The sequence below is a fragment of the Mytilus galloprovincialis genome, chromosome 1, assembly GCF_965363235.1.
Source record: "Mytilus galloprovincialis chromosome 1, xbMytGall1.hap1.1, whole genome shotgun sequence".
In the NCBI taxonomy this organism is placed as follows: domain Eukaryota; kingdom Metazoa; phylum Mollusca; class Bivalvia; order Mytilida; family Mytilidae; genus Mytilus; species Mytilus galloprovincialis.
The window spans coordinates 102,454,104-102,472,261 of NC_134838.1; the positions used below are offsets into that span (position 1 = coordinate 102,454,104).

Here is an 18,158-nt window from a genome sequence, read left to right on the forward strand (position 1 = left end):
AAAGATAACAGACAGCGACTGACTATATAACTGATTACTGGCTATTTGTTAAAGGTGAGATAAACAAGCTTTTGTTTCAATCTCGAGGTCACTGAACTTAGTCAAGGACGTAGTTTTACTTAACTAATCACAGCTTATTCAACTTGAATTATTACCTCATTCATATATAAATATTATTCAATCAGTTATAATTACTGTGTATGTACATTCACATTTCAATAAAGTAATTTACATCGTAGAGGTCAGAATATGTAAAAATTTACTGGCTATCATGTGTAAAACAATATATGGAAAAAAAATCTCAATATCAAACTACCTAAAAATATACATAAATATTACAAAAAAAAAACCACATTGAATATAAAAATAAGATCAGGATTGATTGCTCATAAGACAACTTTCCTCCAGAAACCAATTGGTGTACATGTAAGCAACTATGGGTCACTGTACAGCAGTCAACAATGTCCAAACAGTATTTATATAAGCTATAAAGGCCTTGACATGAAAAATTCACAAGTTCATTCAACTGCCATACAAATTTGCATAACACAACAAATTGCTCTTATATTAATGATGCCATCAATAGAGAAACTGTCAAAGCCTATCCTGTTTAGTATTGGTTTATTTGGTTAACTGAATATACATTCAACTTTCCTTTTGACATAAGAAAAAAAATCTGAGAAAAATGTGCAACACATTCTTAATTTAAATCCAAGTCTTCATCACTTAACCTTGTGTTAAGCAATTCCCAATCAAACAAACTATTGATAAATTTGGGACAAGCAATTTTCAATTAACAAGACCATACATAAATGTCAAAAGAGTTAACTTTAGATGTTTCTTGCATGGAAACAGTTCATTTGGCATTTCATTTTAGAGAAGAAAGTCTGAAATAATGGATTCAACATCTTAAAATTGAATGATTACCACACATAACTAATTAAAATTCCTTCAAAAAGGTACTGTACAACGTAAAAGCTGACATGGCAAATTATCAACAGAGTAAAAAGGACACATATTTATGTATTAAATAAAATGATTATTAAATTATAAAGATGATAAGTAACGATAACATTCCTTGTCTAAACATAAGCTATCATCAAACAATATATAATTACAGTAATTAGAATGATTAGATACTCTATTAGTACTTTACGTCAATACATGTATGCCTAACCTTGGGGTAAGTGTACAATTTCTAGGTTATTAGTCACGGATCTATTCATATCAGAGATAAACTGGCCTTTACCTCTGGGATTTAAGCCAAACAAAAATTACACTGCATTTTATACTATCAAGTGCAAAGGTTATTGTCAGACAAATAAGTTTAGATAATATGGTGTAATACGAGAATTTTTTTTTACTTTATGATTTCTTTGTTTGCCAAATTTGGATAGTTTTTTGTAACTTTAAACCTTAAAAATATTTTAGTTAAATAGTTAACCTTTCAAGATCCCCTTGAACTCTAAACTGCAAGTATACAATGTACATACTTCTCTTAACCTTTCAAGATCTCCTTCTGTGATTGAAGCAATACGGACACGCAAGGTACACCCTCGTCTGCGAACAATCACTGGTATATCTTCTGACAATGACCGGGGAATAGCCGGACATGACGGACCAAATCTTCTAATTACATCTCTTTTGAAAAAGTTCCCATTTATAGCACTTTTGTTTTGTTTAAAATCAGATGTAATATTGTGTGACCCAGTTGGCACTGTTAGCAAATCATTGTCATTACTGTTCACTTGTTTTTTCAATATCGCTGCAGTTAACTTGGTATAATTATCATCTTCTAAACTTTGATTTTTTGCCAGATTGTTCATGTCTGTCATGGAATGTTGTAAATGGAGAGGTACCACCTGTTCTGTTACTATTGATGTTGACAAATTATCATCAAATACAACATCATCATCATCTTCATCTTCATAAACATCCTCTTTCTTTGCTGTATCATCGTTGATCACAATATCATCCTTTCTTTCCTGTTCACATCTGTTGAAATTTTTTTCTAATATAATATTTTCCAACTTATTTTTTGGATCAGATGTTGTAAGGTTTTCCTCTTCCAACAATTTTTGCTTATCTGACAGAGAATCCTTAATAACATCATCATGTCTTGGAGGCTGGTTTTCAGTCGGATTATAATTCACACTTTCTGGTAATTCTACATCTGTATTCTTGTCAATGTGATAATCTGATGAATCCAAATTGTTGACATCCTTGTAGAATATCAAGTGATGATTGTCTTCTATGTTGTTTCCTTGCTTACAATCCTTGTTTAAATTAACGTCTCTGTCAATCTCATTACTGAGTGCTGAGAAATCAGTTGTTTTGTCTTTCTTATTTGTCTCACTGCTGGACGATGATATTTTGCCATCCTCATCAGTGAACTGTAATTCAATGTTATACAAATTTGATGTCAAATGCACATGTTTTGTTGAAGTAACTGGAAACATTGAATCAACTACAAATTGCTATAAAGAATCCCATCTAGTGACCTTTATTTCTAAATACTTTCCTTAATTCTTCCAATTCCCAGGCTTCGATTGGAGTACTGTAAAGTGAATTATTCTTTCGGAAGTAACAGAACCATTTTATTACTGCTTTCAATTCCTTTCAAATTTCATTGAAGTACTCCATGTATAGACTAAATCTCTTAGGAAATGTGGAAGAATCTCATCCAAAGTGAAGAAATAATCATATTTGCTTCAGGAACAGGTCCAACTATTAGTACTTTCATAACAATGCCTAGCAATTAATAATAATTCTCAGATGTGCTCAATAGTATGAAGCTGTAAAACAAACAAGATTTCCCTGGTAATGTTTACATACAAATTCCTAAAAGTACCTTGACATATCATTGCTCTGCAACTTTTGATTTCATAATCCAGGAAGAAAGCTGATTATGCCATCACAATGTATTACAATGATCAATCAAAGACATTGTGTCGGTTGGAGATTCACAACCACTTTAACAAGTCTCATCAGATTCATATATATGGCAATTAGTCGTTATAGGTGATAAAAGTAATCTAATATTCGTGCCAATATAATAATCATAAAGTCAAAATCCCTGTCAATATCACTTAATTTTTTTATAGATTCGATTCCTCAGTATTTAGACATTTAAGTGGTTTGTTTCACATTTAGCTCTGATGAGAATCAGTACGGGTCATATCATAATGTGATGAAGTGAAATCCATCATTAAACTTGAAAAATTCAATACACCTGAGATTTTATTAACATTTTAAATACATGTATGACTGCTTATTAAATAAAGTAATTTGTGTAAGTACATCTGTGGTATGAAAAAATATGCAGTTGTGCATAAGCCATTCATACATGTAATCATGTACACATACTAGTTGTTATACAGTTATCAGTTAAAAATTATGCAATAGTGTGAAAACTGAGCTAACGATGATACCATTTTCCTCACTTCGCTATCACAAAAAAATGTTTCTCCACTAACAAAAGCTTGTTTCTAGGTTAATATCGGCACATCAGATGTTGGAAGAATAGCAACTTCTTAAAGTGCATTATTACAGTTCACCTTCAACAACTTTCCCATGAGATAATATAAAAGTTATGTAGAATGTCCTAGTATATATATTCCTTGATCTTCTTTGAACACAATTATACTACTTGTTAAATTTCTTAGAAGTATGCAGGGAAATAAAGACCATTGTTACATCTGCATTCAATCTAATGTCAATTAAAGACAAATCCCTCTATTGTTTATGCGCATATACAAGCGCAACAGTACTATGCCGTCAGTGGTTTATGACGTCGCGGTTTCCGCGAACTGGAAACGTTTATTAGAGTTATTCCTCTTTGAGCCGATGGAGAGAGTGACAATCGTTTTGAAAGGTTAATTTGCCGAGAAAAAAATGAAAATTGTTTTTAAATAATAGACATGTTCCAGAATTGGATAAAATATGAGAATGAAAAGAGAGTCAACTATACAGCAATCTAACAACAAAAAATACACAAAAATGACCGTAAAGAAACGAAATAGAATCTGGATACTCGACAACAAGATGAGCCAATCAAATTATAATATAATACTTTTTTCCTTAATTTTCTACATGTATAGACTTTTGTAGGTTCTTAATTACATCGATATTTTACAAATCATTAAGAAAGTACGAAAATCATCAATCTTTCTGATCATGTCCTCAAAATTCACTGTATCTTTAGCAATAGGTATGGATATGGCAAATTGCACTGACGTATTTTGAATGTGTACTGCACTTACATTTTTACATGAATATGATAATTAGATTTTAAATAAACACCAACAAAACAGTAACCTAATGACGCATACATGTAAAACAAAGTACATCTAGAGAAGTTAACATATAATCTTCTAACATTGTAAGTTTTTTTATATGACCATTTCGAGTTTGTCCCGATTGTTTGATATTTATGTATAAGGTGCGCATGTTTTGTTTAAAAAAACATAATCGTGTCTGTGTTAAAAAGATGTCGGAATGAAGAATTACAGAGGAATGCATATGGGAAAAAAATAATTAAAAGGAGATTTGAGAAAAGAGGTCGGACTAGGTTTTATTCATACTCACGGCATGACAGCTGTATGAGTATACTTAGACTGAGTTTCTAGCAACATTACGGAATATTTCGATATTCATAGATGCCTAAGGATGAGTGATCAAAACAGAAATGGTGTTAATTAGACCCCGTTAACACTTGCACGGAATTGAAATAAAATCGATCTCTGAAGAGCATCTCGCGTTATCGATCTTTTTAAAAGAACTTGTGAGTTTACATTTAGTATACATTGCATATCTAAAATAATCAGCCTAACCATTTCGTTGACAAAAAATCGTAAAAAATTGAATAAGGAAATATTTGGTTCATTAGATAATTATATGCTTCTGCATTTATTAATATTATATTTGATTAATATGTCATAAGTAATTAAAAAAAAAGAATTGTCAGAAAAATTACTTATAACGCTCATTTCGTTTGAAGATGAGTAATCTACAGAAAAAAAATACTACATCAAATGAATACAATTGAAAAGATATTGTTTTAAAAAGGTGCACCGAATATCACACGTATAGTAAGAGAATATGGAACGAATAAGTAACAGGGCATCAGTCGAGCACTGAAACGAGTATTTACGCCTTAGAATAGGGTTATTTTATCTCTTAGAACCAATATATAGCATCAGAGACAAGAACAAAAAAGGTGCGACCTATAACAAGCATATTGTAAGCGAATAAGTAGCAGGTCATCGGTCTAACGCTAAAACTGGAACATACGCGCTAATAGGTATATTTCACTTTTAAGAACCTATAGCTAACACCAGAGACAAGAAAACAATTCAAAAGATTTGTTTCGTAATAGGTGCAATGTTTTTCAACGTATAAGGAACGAATAAGTAACGGTATCAGTCGAGCGCTGTAACGAGTCCTGTCTCAACTCAGGAGTATGTAATTTAAAGTGGTTGTTGTTTGCAAAAGAGTCACACATTTGTTTTTCATTAATTATTTTTTTTTATTATTTCCTAGTTTGAATTGTGTTATATTTGTCCTTTCGGGACCTTTTATAGTTGTGTATGCGGTATGGGATTTGTTCATTGTTGTAGGCAGTACGGTGACCCATAGTTAATAATTTCCAGTGTCAATTGGTCATTTGTGGAGCATTGTGTTATTTGCAATCATACCACATTTTCTTTTTTTATTAATATATTTTCAGAAGAATGACGCAAAAAACGTCGAATATATTAATTTGGTTTTTATTATGTCCATGGCACGTTTTGTCAAATCATTTGAGAATAAACACTGAAAACATTTTTAAACTGACCATGCGCAGATTTATTTTCATATCTACATAAAACACTTGGAATTTTATATCGATTGATTGATTGAAAAGTCGATCGCGATGTATCTAAAGCGTTTTCACTTGAAGAAAAATCGGTTCATAAAAAAAATCGTTCTTTTAAAACTACGTCTGGGGATGGAATGTTTACGTCCGATTGAAGATCGATCTTTCTCATTTTTGCAATACTAAAGATCGGCGATCTCAGAAATGATCGATCTTTATTGTTATTGGAAACGGAGTCTAAGATTTCTAATGATTTTAAGTAATTATCATCAAAATAAAAAACATTCTTAAACGAAAATAAAATTCATGATACCGGAAGCAAAATTCTGTCTTGTCTTTCAGATGTACTTTGATTGAACAATGATATTATATAAAATGTCTTCACTATTTTAAAAAGAATTTCTGTTCAACACGTAAGCACTATGAATAACCTGAAATGAAATGTTCACAGAAACATTCGTGTGTACTTTTGTACAACGCATTGTTTTCTAACCACCGCATTTATTACGTGTCTGTGATACTGACTGAAAACTAAGTACTATCATGTGTAGACTACTGTGAATTTATCGTAGTTTAAAACAAACAAACAACAAAACAGCAAATAACGAGAACTGGGTTGTCTCTAATTTGTGAGAATATAGCCTAAAACGGCCGAACGTCTTTCGACGTTGTTTTTAGAATTGGCGCAATGTGTTCCCGCCAATTCAAATTGTTAACCCCTTTTTTGAAATATCTCTTTTTCCATTACGGTGACCCCATCTTTTTATTTCCTTATTTTGTTTAGATATAAACAACGCATATTCTATTGAAGACTCATGGAGAAATTATTGGTCAATTTTTTTTAAACTTATTTTTTTTATAGGTATTTCACAATAAAAAAAGGCGGGAAAACTATTATAGCGACTTATCATTATTATTTTCCATTCAGTAAAGGGTGATATTATTAAAAAAGTTTGTATTAACAACTAGGTTAACAAAACAGACAAGTTTTTATTGGATACGGACTTTAAAAAAAATATTACACTGCTATTGACTAGAAGTCCCAATTTCCAAATTCCGTGAAAAAGATGGCGTTTTAAATCGAAAACGAGGTCGGTGACCCCATTTTTTTATTTGCTTATTTTAAAGCTTTTACCTAGCCTAAAGTAAAAATAAAATATAAAGAAGATATTATTGGTAGATCTGAATAGAAGGATTTGTCTTTAATATAAACTGTCTTTCCTGATAAAACTTGTGACACATCTGATTTCTTAAGCATGCACTTTAAAATTGTCTTCCACTTTGATGATATTACACTTGACATCTATTTTGTAAAAATATATCACCATCACTACTTCCCTCTGTATAATCCAGCTGTATGTCAATATTTGTTTAAATAATTTAGATGTTTTTGTTTGCTTCATGCCAACTGCTTTTTTTAAATCCCATGGTATTCATTGCAAGACAAACTATCATCTTTTTTATTGAGGACATTGAAAGTAAAACAATAACTCTAGTAGTTCGGGCTCTTTATAAATGTCTTGAATTTCACTCCTTATCCATGCAATTTCAAAAGGCTTTATAAAAACATCATCAAGTATCGCAAATATTTAGCAAAGATACTGTCTCAGTTATAGGACAAACGCCAAATTTCATCCTAAAATTTAGGAGATATCAAATTGCACAATTTATTGATGTTAATTAACCCATTCAACATATTACAACCTCTTATCATACTCCCTGCTGGTAGAGATTAGAATGTCAGATGAATGGGTATGAAACTTTTATCTTTGACCATGGTAATCAGACCACTGACCATAGACTAAATCAGAAACAATATATTAGTGTATATTTCAGAATTTGTAGAACACTATTGAATAGAAACTTATAGCGTGAAATCTGTTCCAGGAATACAACATGTGTAATATGTATAATATAAATATTTTTTATATATATATTAAGAGTTCTTTGTATAAATATATTTGAAAGGATTTTTACAGGAATTAATTACTAAATTAATAAAGGATTTTGAAAAGGGGATGCAACAAGGCACCGTTAGGAGTACCTACATTTGAATATGACTCTAATAAAGTCTTGAATTAAAATTATTTGAAAACATTTTTTATCAATATCATTACCGGTATTTAGAAAATAATTCAAAATTAAGGTTTGAGAAAGGTTATTGATATTTGTTAACTTAAACCCTAGACTGTATCTTCTTAATATTTATTAAACAAAAATAGTTCTAATCATCAGCAAAAAACAGAACAGTTCAAATAAAAACTAGACAAAAAGATATCACCGCACTCCACTGTGAAGTTACTGTATTATAACAAAGTCAATGTTGGATTTTCTTAAAAGATACTATTGTGTCTGGAAAACACAAATGATGCCCCCCCCCCCCCCCCAGATGCAAAGTGTTATTCAAGTTTAAGTACACAAAGTTAATCATGGGAGTACATAGGTCTATGGTTCACTGTTCAAGGAGTTATCCAGAAAGCAATTTTAATGCACCTCTGATGCAAGTATATACTCCAAAAATGACAAAATTCAACTATTCCCCAAAAGGGCAAATTCTAATGACAAGAGTGCACAATCATAAATGTCTCGACTTCTTTACTGACCATTGATTTATGATCCAAGATAATGAGGTCAAGGTCAGATAAACCAAACCAAAAATACATGTACACCCAGCTTACATTCATTCAATACACCAAATATAGTTGACCTATTGCTTATGGTTTCTACGAATCAGACTTAAACTGGAAAACTAAACATTATCAAATGAATCATGAAAATAAGGTCAGATGAACCAGACATGCACACCTTACAATCAATCTGTGCGTTAAATATAGTTCACCTATATAGATTGCTTATAGTACATGTATCTAAAAAATGTACATGAAAAAAAAACTTAACCATGAAAACTTTACCAATTGACCAATGAACCATAAAAATAAGGTCAAGGTCAGATGATTCCTGCCAGACAGGTATATACACCTCACAATCATTCCGTACAACGAATAAAGTAGACCTATTGATTATATAAAGCTTTTAAGAAGTTAGCTGACGCCACCACCGAATCACTATCTGTATATCACTTTCTGCGACAAAAGTCACAGGCTTGACAAAAATCAAAACCCTGACCACTTGCACATCTTCATACACATACAGCCAGTAAATAAAAACTTCCTAGCATTCAAACTTATAAAAATTATGTGGAAAAGCTATATACCCATAAAGGGACAGACGGACAGAAAGATGGAAGGGCGCAGGACTTACGGACCAGGGGTAAAAATACCATAACACAATATATGCCCCCTCTCAACTTTCAGTTGCGGGGTCATTAAAACAAATTTTGTTTTTCTTAAGTTGCCTTTTTTTAATCATGATGAAAATTCTGTCCCTGTTAAAAAAAAATCTATAAAGTTATAGATATTAATTTGAAACTTTAACCCAAGACTAAATAACAGTAAAATATTGAAGAAAAAAAATCTCTGTGTGCATGCTGTAATTGTGTATATAGAAGATATGTTTGTTAGTTAAATAAATAATGTGAAGGTTTAACAAAAATGTTGACGTTTTAAAGAGGAAAATAACTGAAGAATGAATCTAAATGTTGTGACACGACTAGAGAAAGATTATAATTTAGTTTAAAAACAGTATTTTATTTTTCAAAAGTGCACATGTTGCAATAATACAATAGAAATGTAGGGATTTGGAAACAAGAAAAACGTATATAAATCTGTTCCACATAGAAGGATTGTTATGTCTAGATTTGGCCACTGTATATGCAGGCTTGACAAATAGCAAATTGTGAAACTGGAACTATTAAAAATGTCAAAACTTGTGTTGGATTTTTGACACCGTTACTAGGCTTAAAAGAGAAAACATTTTCAAAGTGTGCCTGTGGAACAAGAAAATTAAATTCGATAACTTCTCAAGTTTCATTCCAGTATACAAAAAATTATTTTACAAAATCAGTAATTTCTTATTCATATTTATATTGTAAATTTAGTTATACGCTTAAATATAAAAAATAAAATACTAAACACAAATACTCTGCTTTCAAATGTTTGCATTGCCAAAATTTGTATCATAAAAAAGGGGGGTCTTGTATAGATAGAATTCAAAAGTCATAACATTTGCCACTATATAGCTGATTCTGATAACAATCTATTTATGTGGAACAGTCCTTGACAGTACATAGTACACATGTGGTCATTTCTGGTCAGTCATCTAAAATATTGTGGTAATCAGAAGATTTCCTGCTGTGAAGACAAATAAACAAGTGTTTGAATAAATGACTTATCAATAATCTGTTAATTGGATAATGTTCTGTCTATTTTGCTGAAGAAACTCAAAATCTGGCGTTTGTCCTATAACTGGTCTGTCCTATGCAGGTACTGTCACACCAAAACGATTTTCTCTAATAATCTGGGTCATTGATCAAACTTATAAATTTATATTGGAAAACATAAGTGATAAAACATCCAGGGATATCAATACAGCTACGTCATCACCAAATGAAATATAGCTCCAAGAAATAAAATGTTGTAAAAACATAGTGTAAGAAATCATCACCACAATCATGTACAGGGAATTGATTACATTCTTCAAACAATGCCATTTTTTTTTCATTCTAATTGAAGCAAATTTAAAAAGCAGCCATGAAACAAATGTTTTGTTTATAATCTCTTAAGTGCAAGAATGTCAATGCAACAGCTGCTGTTCAAGATCACATGAAAATATAAACATTACCATGTGATTTCTTTATAATAACATTGATATCGGTATGACAACTCTTATCTATACTTTTGAAACATAGATACAAAAGCTTTGTTGTTTATTTTCACACATATTAACCATAAATGGCTTGTTAAATGACTGTCATTACATTACATCTGACGACATAATTGCAACATTAAGGCAATTAAATGTTTGAGTAATAAAATACATATATTTTAAAATTCTTATCCACATTTTTCCATCTGTTATCAAGAAAACTAATAACAAATTATGTCCCTTGAAAAAAGACAGAGAGGACTGTTCTGTATTATGTAGCATTTGTGTGGATTCTATGTATAAAAGCAATTGCCAAATAAGGTGGTGAACATTAAAGAAAACTCCCAACCTAACCATAGAAGTTACAATCATGAAGTTACATGAATATTAAAACAGGAAATTGTACATGATGATATTGTAAATGTTGCCAGATATGAGATATATATATATATATATATGTATATTATATGTACATGTATGCAGATTTAATATCTTACTAGAGTGGAGGATCAATCCACTAATTTAGGGGCCAGCTGATGGACGCCTCCTGGTGTGATAGTTTCTCGCTGCATTGAAGACCTATTGGTGACCTTCTGCTGTTGTCTGTTCTATGGTCGGGTTGTCTCTTAGACACATTCCCCATTTCCATTCTCAATTTTATCATAACTTTTTTCAGGAAACTCTGGTTTCTAGTTCCTGAGAACTTGTGACCTTATTTTATGGGACGGATATTCACCCTCCCTGCCAAAATCTCAGTACTCAAAACCATTAAAAATCCTACAACTCATTAATCCTAATTGAGTTTGGAAGAAAATAACCTGTGATGTGTTTGGACCAAAAACTTCAATAGCCATTTCCTATGATTGGTTGTAAACAATTAAATAGTCGAAAACAAACAATGGTACATGTACTTATGAAGGCCATATTTAAATATTCTGAAAGATTATATCTGACTCTTATACAAATCAATTAGTTTGAAAGAAGATGATTTCTTTGCCTGTTGCACATTTAAGCATTAAAATTTAAGAACCATTTGTGCTGCATTGGAACATTTTTATGGATTTCACTTCATCAAAACTATAATTCAATCTTCAATGATGCAAACAAGTAAATATATTCACATGTTGAGTTATGTAACCATAAAGAGGCATCCAAGTTTAATTTCGTCTCTGGGAAATAGTTAAATTGTCATATTTATTTCTATATAAACATTTTGTACATGTACAGATAGAAAAGCACAATTACAAGTAACAAAATATTACTTAATTCATTTGTACAGGATCAGAGAATGCTCAAAGAAACTAAACACAAGCACAAAGTATCTCTCACAGCTTCTGATTTCAAACCAAGTAGATTTTATTAAAAAACATTACAGGAAAACAAAAACATTCTAAAAAAAGTTATTTTTGAAGAAACTGATTGGATAAATCATTAACAGTCAATACTGATAAGGCCAACTAAAATTAATTAGTAGATTTTCATCCAAATTTTTGAAAAAAATGGGGCGGGTGGGAGGATTTTATTTTTTAAATTTTATTTCATATGAAACCTTCTTGTCACGTGTTATTCATATATGCAGTATTATAATAAGCTTATATCATGTAAATACATCCATAAAGTATTTTATATAAGACAATAACAATCAAAACCAAGGAGTAACCAGAGACTCATAAAACCAAAAGACATTTACATCAACAGTTACAAATAATAAGTAGGAAACAACACGAACTCCACTAAATTCCTGGAGTGAAATCAAATGCTCCTGAAGGGTAAGCATTACCTGCACCGTATACGACACCCGTCATGTTATTTCTTTGTTCAGCTCGGTAATGATAGAAGGTTGTTACGACTGAGGAAGAATATCACAGAGATATATATGATTGCTGACACACTTTTGTCATAATGGCCTATCAGCTCATGATGGCGACCAGAAAATTGCTTGAGTGATGACCTTAATTTGATTGATTTATAGCCCTGTCTTAGCAACTTTTGAGAAAGCAGTATTCCTCGTTCAACAAAAATCAACGTACTTTGAGCTAGATTTAGAGTCACGTATCAATTGAGACACATATACTCCATATGCTGGTGCCGCTTTTTGAAATTCATAAATATATATGATTTGGCAACCACTGTTCTACATGTAATTGCCGCTTTAGAAACCTATTTTATAGAACACAGCAGAAATGTGGAGAAATGCTCTCTTCAGTTGGACTATCTACATCAAATGTATTTCTTTCTAAGCAATGTTTTGTTGTCCTAATAAAATGAAGCAAATGCATTGGTATGCGTTGCTAGTACGATAAGTACAGAATAAAATGAAAACTCAAACGGTGTTGAAATAATAGGCTTGGTCCTTAATACTAGTATGCAAGATGCATATATAGTTACAATGTAGAACATAAAGTTGTTTAATGACTCTATCATGGGTATTGGGAAAGATATTGTTTGCTGTTTTTTCTACAAAAAATGAAAGACATGGCTAATTCTTAATCTAAGAGCTTGCTAAAATTGATAAATTAAAAATGCGTATGTTTGTCGATTTTCTGAACTCAATATACGGTCACCAATCTAAAAAGTTCATGCTCGTGTCAATTTCTTTATTCCAGTCAAATGTGTTCCACGATTCTTACGCTTTTGGGTTTCATTCACAGTCCAAATTTCTTGACACAAAGTCATTGTATAAATAAAATAGATCGAAGGTGTGACTTGCGGTGATTAGCGTTCTTGAACACAGCGTATTACTCGTAACCCGAATATTTCATGCCCTTCTCGTAATCAATCTCTATTCTCGGTAAATGATGTTGTCATCATAGATCAGCAGAATATATTGACTTAATCATTCAGTAAGAATACTCTAAGAAATACGAAAACCGAAATTTGAAACAGGAAATTTTACATGAAACGAAATTATCGACGGTTACCGGTAACGGAAATGAACAAAATCCGGAAATCGTAATTTTATCAAAAATAAAAGGGGCATGAAGATTTCAGAGGGGCGGGCGGGGATGAAAATCTATCAATTAATTTTAATTGGCCTAAAGTTAAATATGAAAAGTTGTTTATATAAGACACATTGTCAACGTAAATTCTAATATTTCTTTTTTTCCAAAATTTTAAATCTAAAAAAAAAATTGTTTTTGAAATGTGTTACAATTGATCTTGATCTCAACAAGTACAAGGCTACTTTAATAGTTCACATTGATCAAGAAATGACCTGATACAACATAAATTTTAACATATATTTTATTACTATACAACCTTTATCATGTATGTGGGGATTTAATTTATGGTACATGTAAATGTAATGTCATAATTCTACACACATCACTGCTTGTACTTATATTTGTATTACAAACACCAATAAATTATAGCTGGCCAATTATGGTTGGGCTGAAACAATTAAAAGAAACCTCTTACTTGAACATGAACAGTATTTAAATGAATATTTCAATTTACATGATGCATGAAACTCTTTTATAAAAGAAACTTCTTTATTGCTGAATATGTACATGTGTAAATAGGTTTCCTTTCCAGGACCTTTCATAATTTAATAAACATGTATAGAAAGTCCTTAAACTTTCCAGATTGGTCAGCTTGATTGAATATTTACCAATTAACATGTATTGGACATGACTTAAAACTGGACCAAATATCAAAGAGAAGGTTCAAACTGGTTGACAGAGGAAGATATTCAAAGGCTAATTGAAGGAAAAAGAGAAAATACAAAGCCTCATAGACAAGCAATTTATGCCAGATGAGGAGCTAAAATAAATGTTGAAATAACTTACATCTGTTTCATCACCATCTTCTTTCTTTGCCTGTCTGACAGCCTCCATGATACATGCTCTTTCATAACTATGGTTGAAATTGAATCTGTCTTTGAGTTGCTCCTCCGTCAACTTTCTGAAAGATGTTCAAGAGAGTTTTACTTTCTTAATCCTTGCTACACATGTATATGCCTTATGGCACTTACAAATGTACATGTACATGTAGGGTAACTTTAAGGATCAAGAGAGTTTTACAAACCCGCACAACATCAGCAGTTTTTTTCTTATTTTTATATCTTATTCTATTGTTATCAGCTACATGTTACGTGTATGCATAGAATATGTGTCAAAAATATGCACAGGTTTTAATTTGATGCACCATAGGGAAAAAAATTACACATCTCCAGATGAATCATGCCTCCATTCATGCCTGGCATTCCATAGTTTTTTTATTTACAATTAAAAATAAACAATGTTTGACAAGTGATTTTGAAAGGAATATATATGACAATAATCACAATATGCAATAAATAAATGATACATTAACAAAAGAGAATTTTTATCACGTTCTTTTGAAGAAACAATTTTTTAGGCAGAAAATCAGAATGTATTTATTGATATACACTCTTACATTAGTTAACAATAACAGGAAATGAAAGAAAAGGACCCAAAGAAAATAATTCATTCAACATGTTTCTTCAAGCTACTATCTACATGTAGAACAACAAGGCGACTAGATATTGCTTTTGACAGTTGCCTGGGCAAAACAAAATGACGACCTGAAAGTGACTTTTTCCCCCCAGTCACCTGCTAGAAGTTCAGACTACACTATCCAGACTACATAGTTGGTCAAAAATCATTATGCAAATGTAAATTGTAAGATTATCAATAGGTCATTTCAGGAATCATTTCTTTCATTGGAAAAGATCATCAATTTTGCACGCCTTTATGACGTAATTTATCAGATAGAAGGCGCACCTGCATCCCTGCTCTTTTAAAAGTGTTCAGCACTTTCATAATCGTCATTCTGTAGGGAATATAGAAATAATTAATGTTCTGTAAGTACATAATTGTGATTGCTGTATGACTGTGTGAGGATGACCATCCTTTTAGATTTTAATTTCTCAGTAAAATATTTGTGCAGTATAAAATAAAACTTTTTCAACCCTTTGCTCAACATGTGTTAGAAATGTCTATGCATACATTTTTGTCACATGGTGATGGAAGTCACATGACAAATTCGTCCGAAAAATATCCTGAAACTGACCTATTATATGACTACCTTGTCAGACAATGAAGATTTTTTTAAACATGTTAAACTTACCTAAATTTTTCAATTGTCATATCAGATGGAAAGTGGTTAAGATGCATTGACAAACTTCTTTTACTTAGAAAATCGGCAAAAATTAATGAACGCCTTCTTAATATTCCAGTACTTTCAAAACCACCTGGGGAGCTGGATCGGCGATCATGCTTTGGAAGTCTCAGTCCAGGATCTAAATTGGTTACAATTCTAAGTTGCTTATTATATGGAACAGCAAAATTAAAGCCTGCAACCTCCATGTCATCACTAAACTCTGCACTTTCTCTCAATTTATTAGAATCACTATCATCACTGAAGTCATCGATTCTGTTCCTGCCCTCAAAACTTTTAAGACTTGCTGATGTACTTCCAGGGGAAAAACCAGAGGAGGAGAGGGACATGTCCTCATAATCCTCTTGCAAACTACTTTGTCTTGAATAACTCTGTCCCCCGTCCACTCCCTGTGATGAAATACTGCTTGTTCTCCTCTTAAGCTCAAACACTTGATCATCTTCTCCCAGAGCACTTTCTTCTCCATCATGTGAACTTTCAACACTCCCAATCCTAAAGATTGGTCTTAGCAAATCCTTGGAACCAAAATCGGCGTCATGATGATCAGAAGTTTTAATATCAACATCAAAATGTTTTTCATGGCTTGACTCTGTATTAATAGGTAATGTTTGGATTATTTCTATTGGTTTCTGAATATGAACTATACTCTCAGTCTCTATTTTTTTCTTTTGGTCCTGTAGTTCGAAGGTCTCTGCAGTTTCATCTGCATTGGTCGATTTTGAACCACCTTTGGTAGCTTTTTTCTTGCAGCTTGTTTCATCTTTTTTACTTTCTTCTGTTTTCTTCCCAACCTTTGATTTAGACTGTTTTTTATTAGCTGCCTGAGAAAATTTTGTTGAAAGTGATTTTCTGGAAGACATTTTAAACAATTACCTATCAATACAGTTTTATACCAAATATCTCTCTGAAATTGATTGAATGCATGTCTCATTAACATGATTAACAGACGAATAACCACATCCTATAACACAGTACATGTCATCCTTTTCCATAGCACTTTTTAATTATTATAGTTATTAAAACGGTTAACCATTATCAAAATACCGGTCATAATAAATGACAATTAAGATATTTTCATGTTCATTTTACTGAATATAACCACGAAATACTAGGCATGTTGTGGTTTGTTTTGACGGGTTGACCCAAAAACAAACCAACTACACAAGTGTCATCTTTTTTGATAAACCGGACTATCATCTAAGGTCCAAGCCTTTATGACAGCCTCCATGAACGTATTATTCTGCTCATGAATTGGTAAATGATTCAACGCTCATACTATGCAAATCCAAATAAAAGTCAACTTGATGTTTCATCGGAAGTGTGCTGGTTCATTTCCTGACCAAGAACAGATTTGCATTGTGGGACAGTGTGAAAGTTCCGGCTACACTGCAAAGCACTGCGGTGCTGTAGGAAAGCTATATTTAACATTTCGAGCGCACCGATAAATTCCAATGTGTCTTTGCGATCAATCAACAACCCGGTTCGTTTATCAGATAAACAACTCGACCATACAGACAATGTTGGAATATCATTCGAATGGTTTGAATAGAGTATATATTGTCAATGAACCGACAACTGTTGAACTGAGACACATGGCTCTTCAGTGTCAGTCTGGAAGTTTTTATGCCCCACCTACGATAGTAGAGGGCATTATGTTTCCTGGTCTGTGGCTCGGTTCGTGCGTCCGTCCGTTCGTATGTACGTCCATCCGTTCGTCTGTGCGTCCGTTCGGGTTAAAGTTTTTGGTCAAGGTAGTTTTTGATGAAGCTGAAGTCCAATCAACTTGAAACTTAGTACACTTGTTGCTTATGATATGATCTTTCTAATTTTAAAGCCAAATTAGACTTTTGATCCCAATTTCACGGTCCACTGAACATAGAAAATGAAAGTGGGAGTTTCAGGTTAAAGTTTTTGGTCAATTAAGGGGGTTCGCGGGTCTAAATCATTTATATAGGATTTCTCTATATTTTTCTATAAATGAACTTTATCTTATGGTTACTAGAAAAATAAAATAAAAAAGTGGGGTCACCGTTCATTTGCGCTCACAATCTGCCTTCGAAAGAAGCATACATTTTTGTAAAGGTGTTTTTTTTTCTGTTGAAGTAATAGGAGAAATAAAGGTAATATCGAAAAAAAAGAAAGAAATTTATTACAGAAATCGCTCAAATTTTACAATAATTTAGTTTGAGTACAGCTTATATGGAAATTATATTAAAAAAACATAGGTCACCGATGAGATAAAAAAGATATTTCAATTTTAAAGCCAAAAAAATGTCATTTTTCCATCAAAGGGAGATAATTTGGAACTTTTTCAATGATGTATACATTTTAAAAGTCATCTTGGGCCAACACGAATTGTTTGTTTTTAATGATTTTTGTACCATATGATAAGTAA

General features: G+C 31.9%; 1 protein-coding gene across 4 annotated transcripts in view; it reads right to left on the reverse strand.

The window, feature by feature from the left end:
• The window catches only part of LOC143047802 (microtubule-associated serine/threonine-protein kinase 3-like), an 84,791-nt gene extending 67,675 nt beyond the window's left edge, over positions 1-17,116 (reverse strand). For 3 of the 4 annotated variants that reach the window (XM_076221087.1, XM_076221069.1, XM_076221079.1), the window contains exons 1-2: positions 15,713-17,116; positions 14,410-14,524 (exon numbers count right to left, since the gene is read on the reverse strand). In XM_076221087.1, coding sequence (XP_076077202.1) covers positions 14,410-14,524; positions 15,713-16,623 — 1,026 coding nt within the window. In that variant the 5' untranslated portion in view covers positions 16,624-17,116. Of the gene's footprint in view, positions 1-1,493; positions 2,651-14,409; positions 14,525-15,712 lie in introns of those variants that run through there. The other variant, XM_076221094.1, reaches the window with a different exon arrangement.
• Between the last annotated feature and the right edge of the window lie 1,042 nt (positions 17,117-18,158).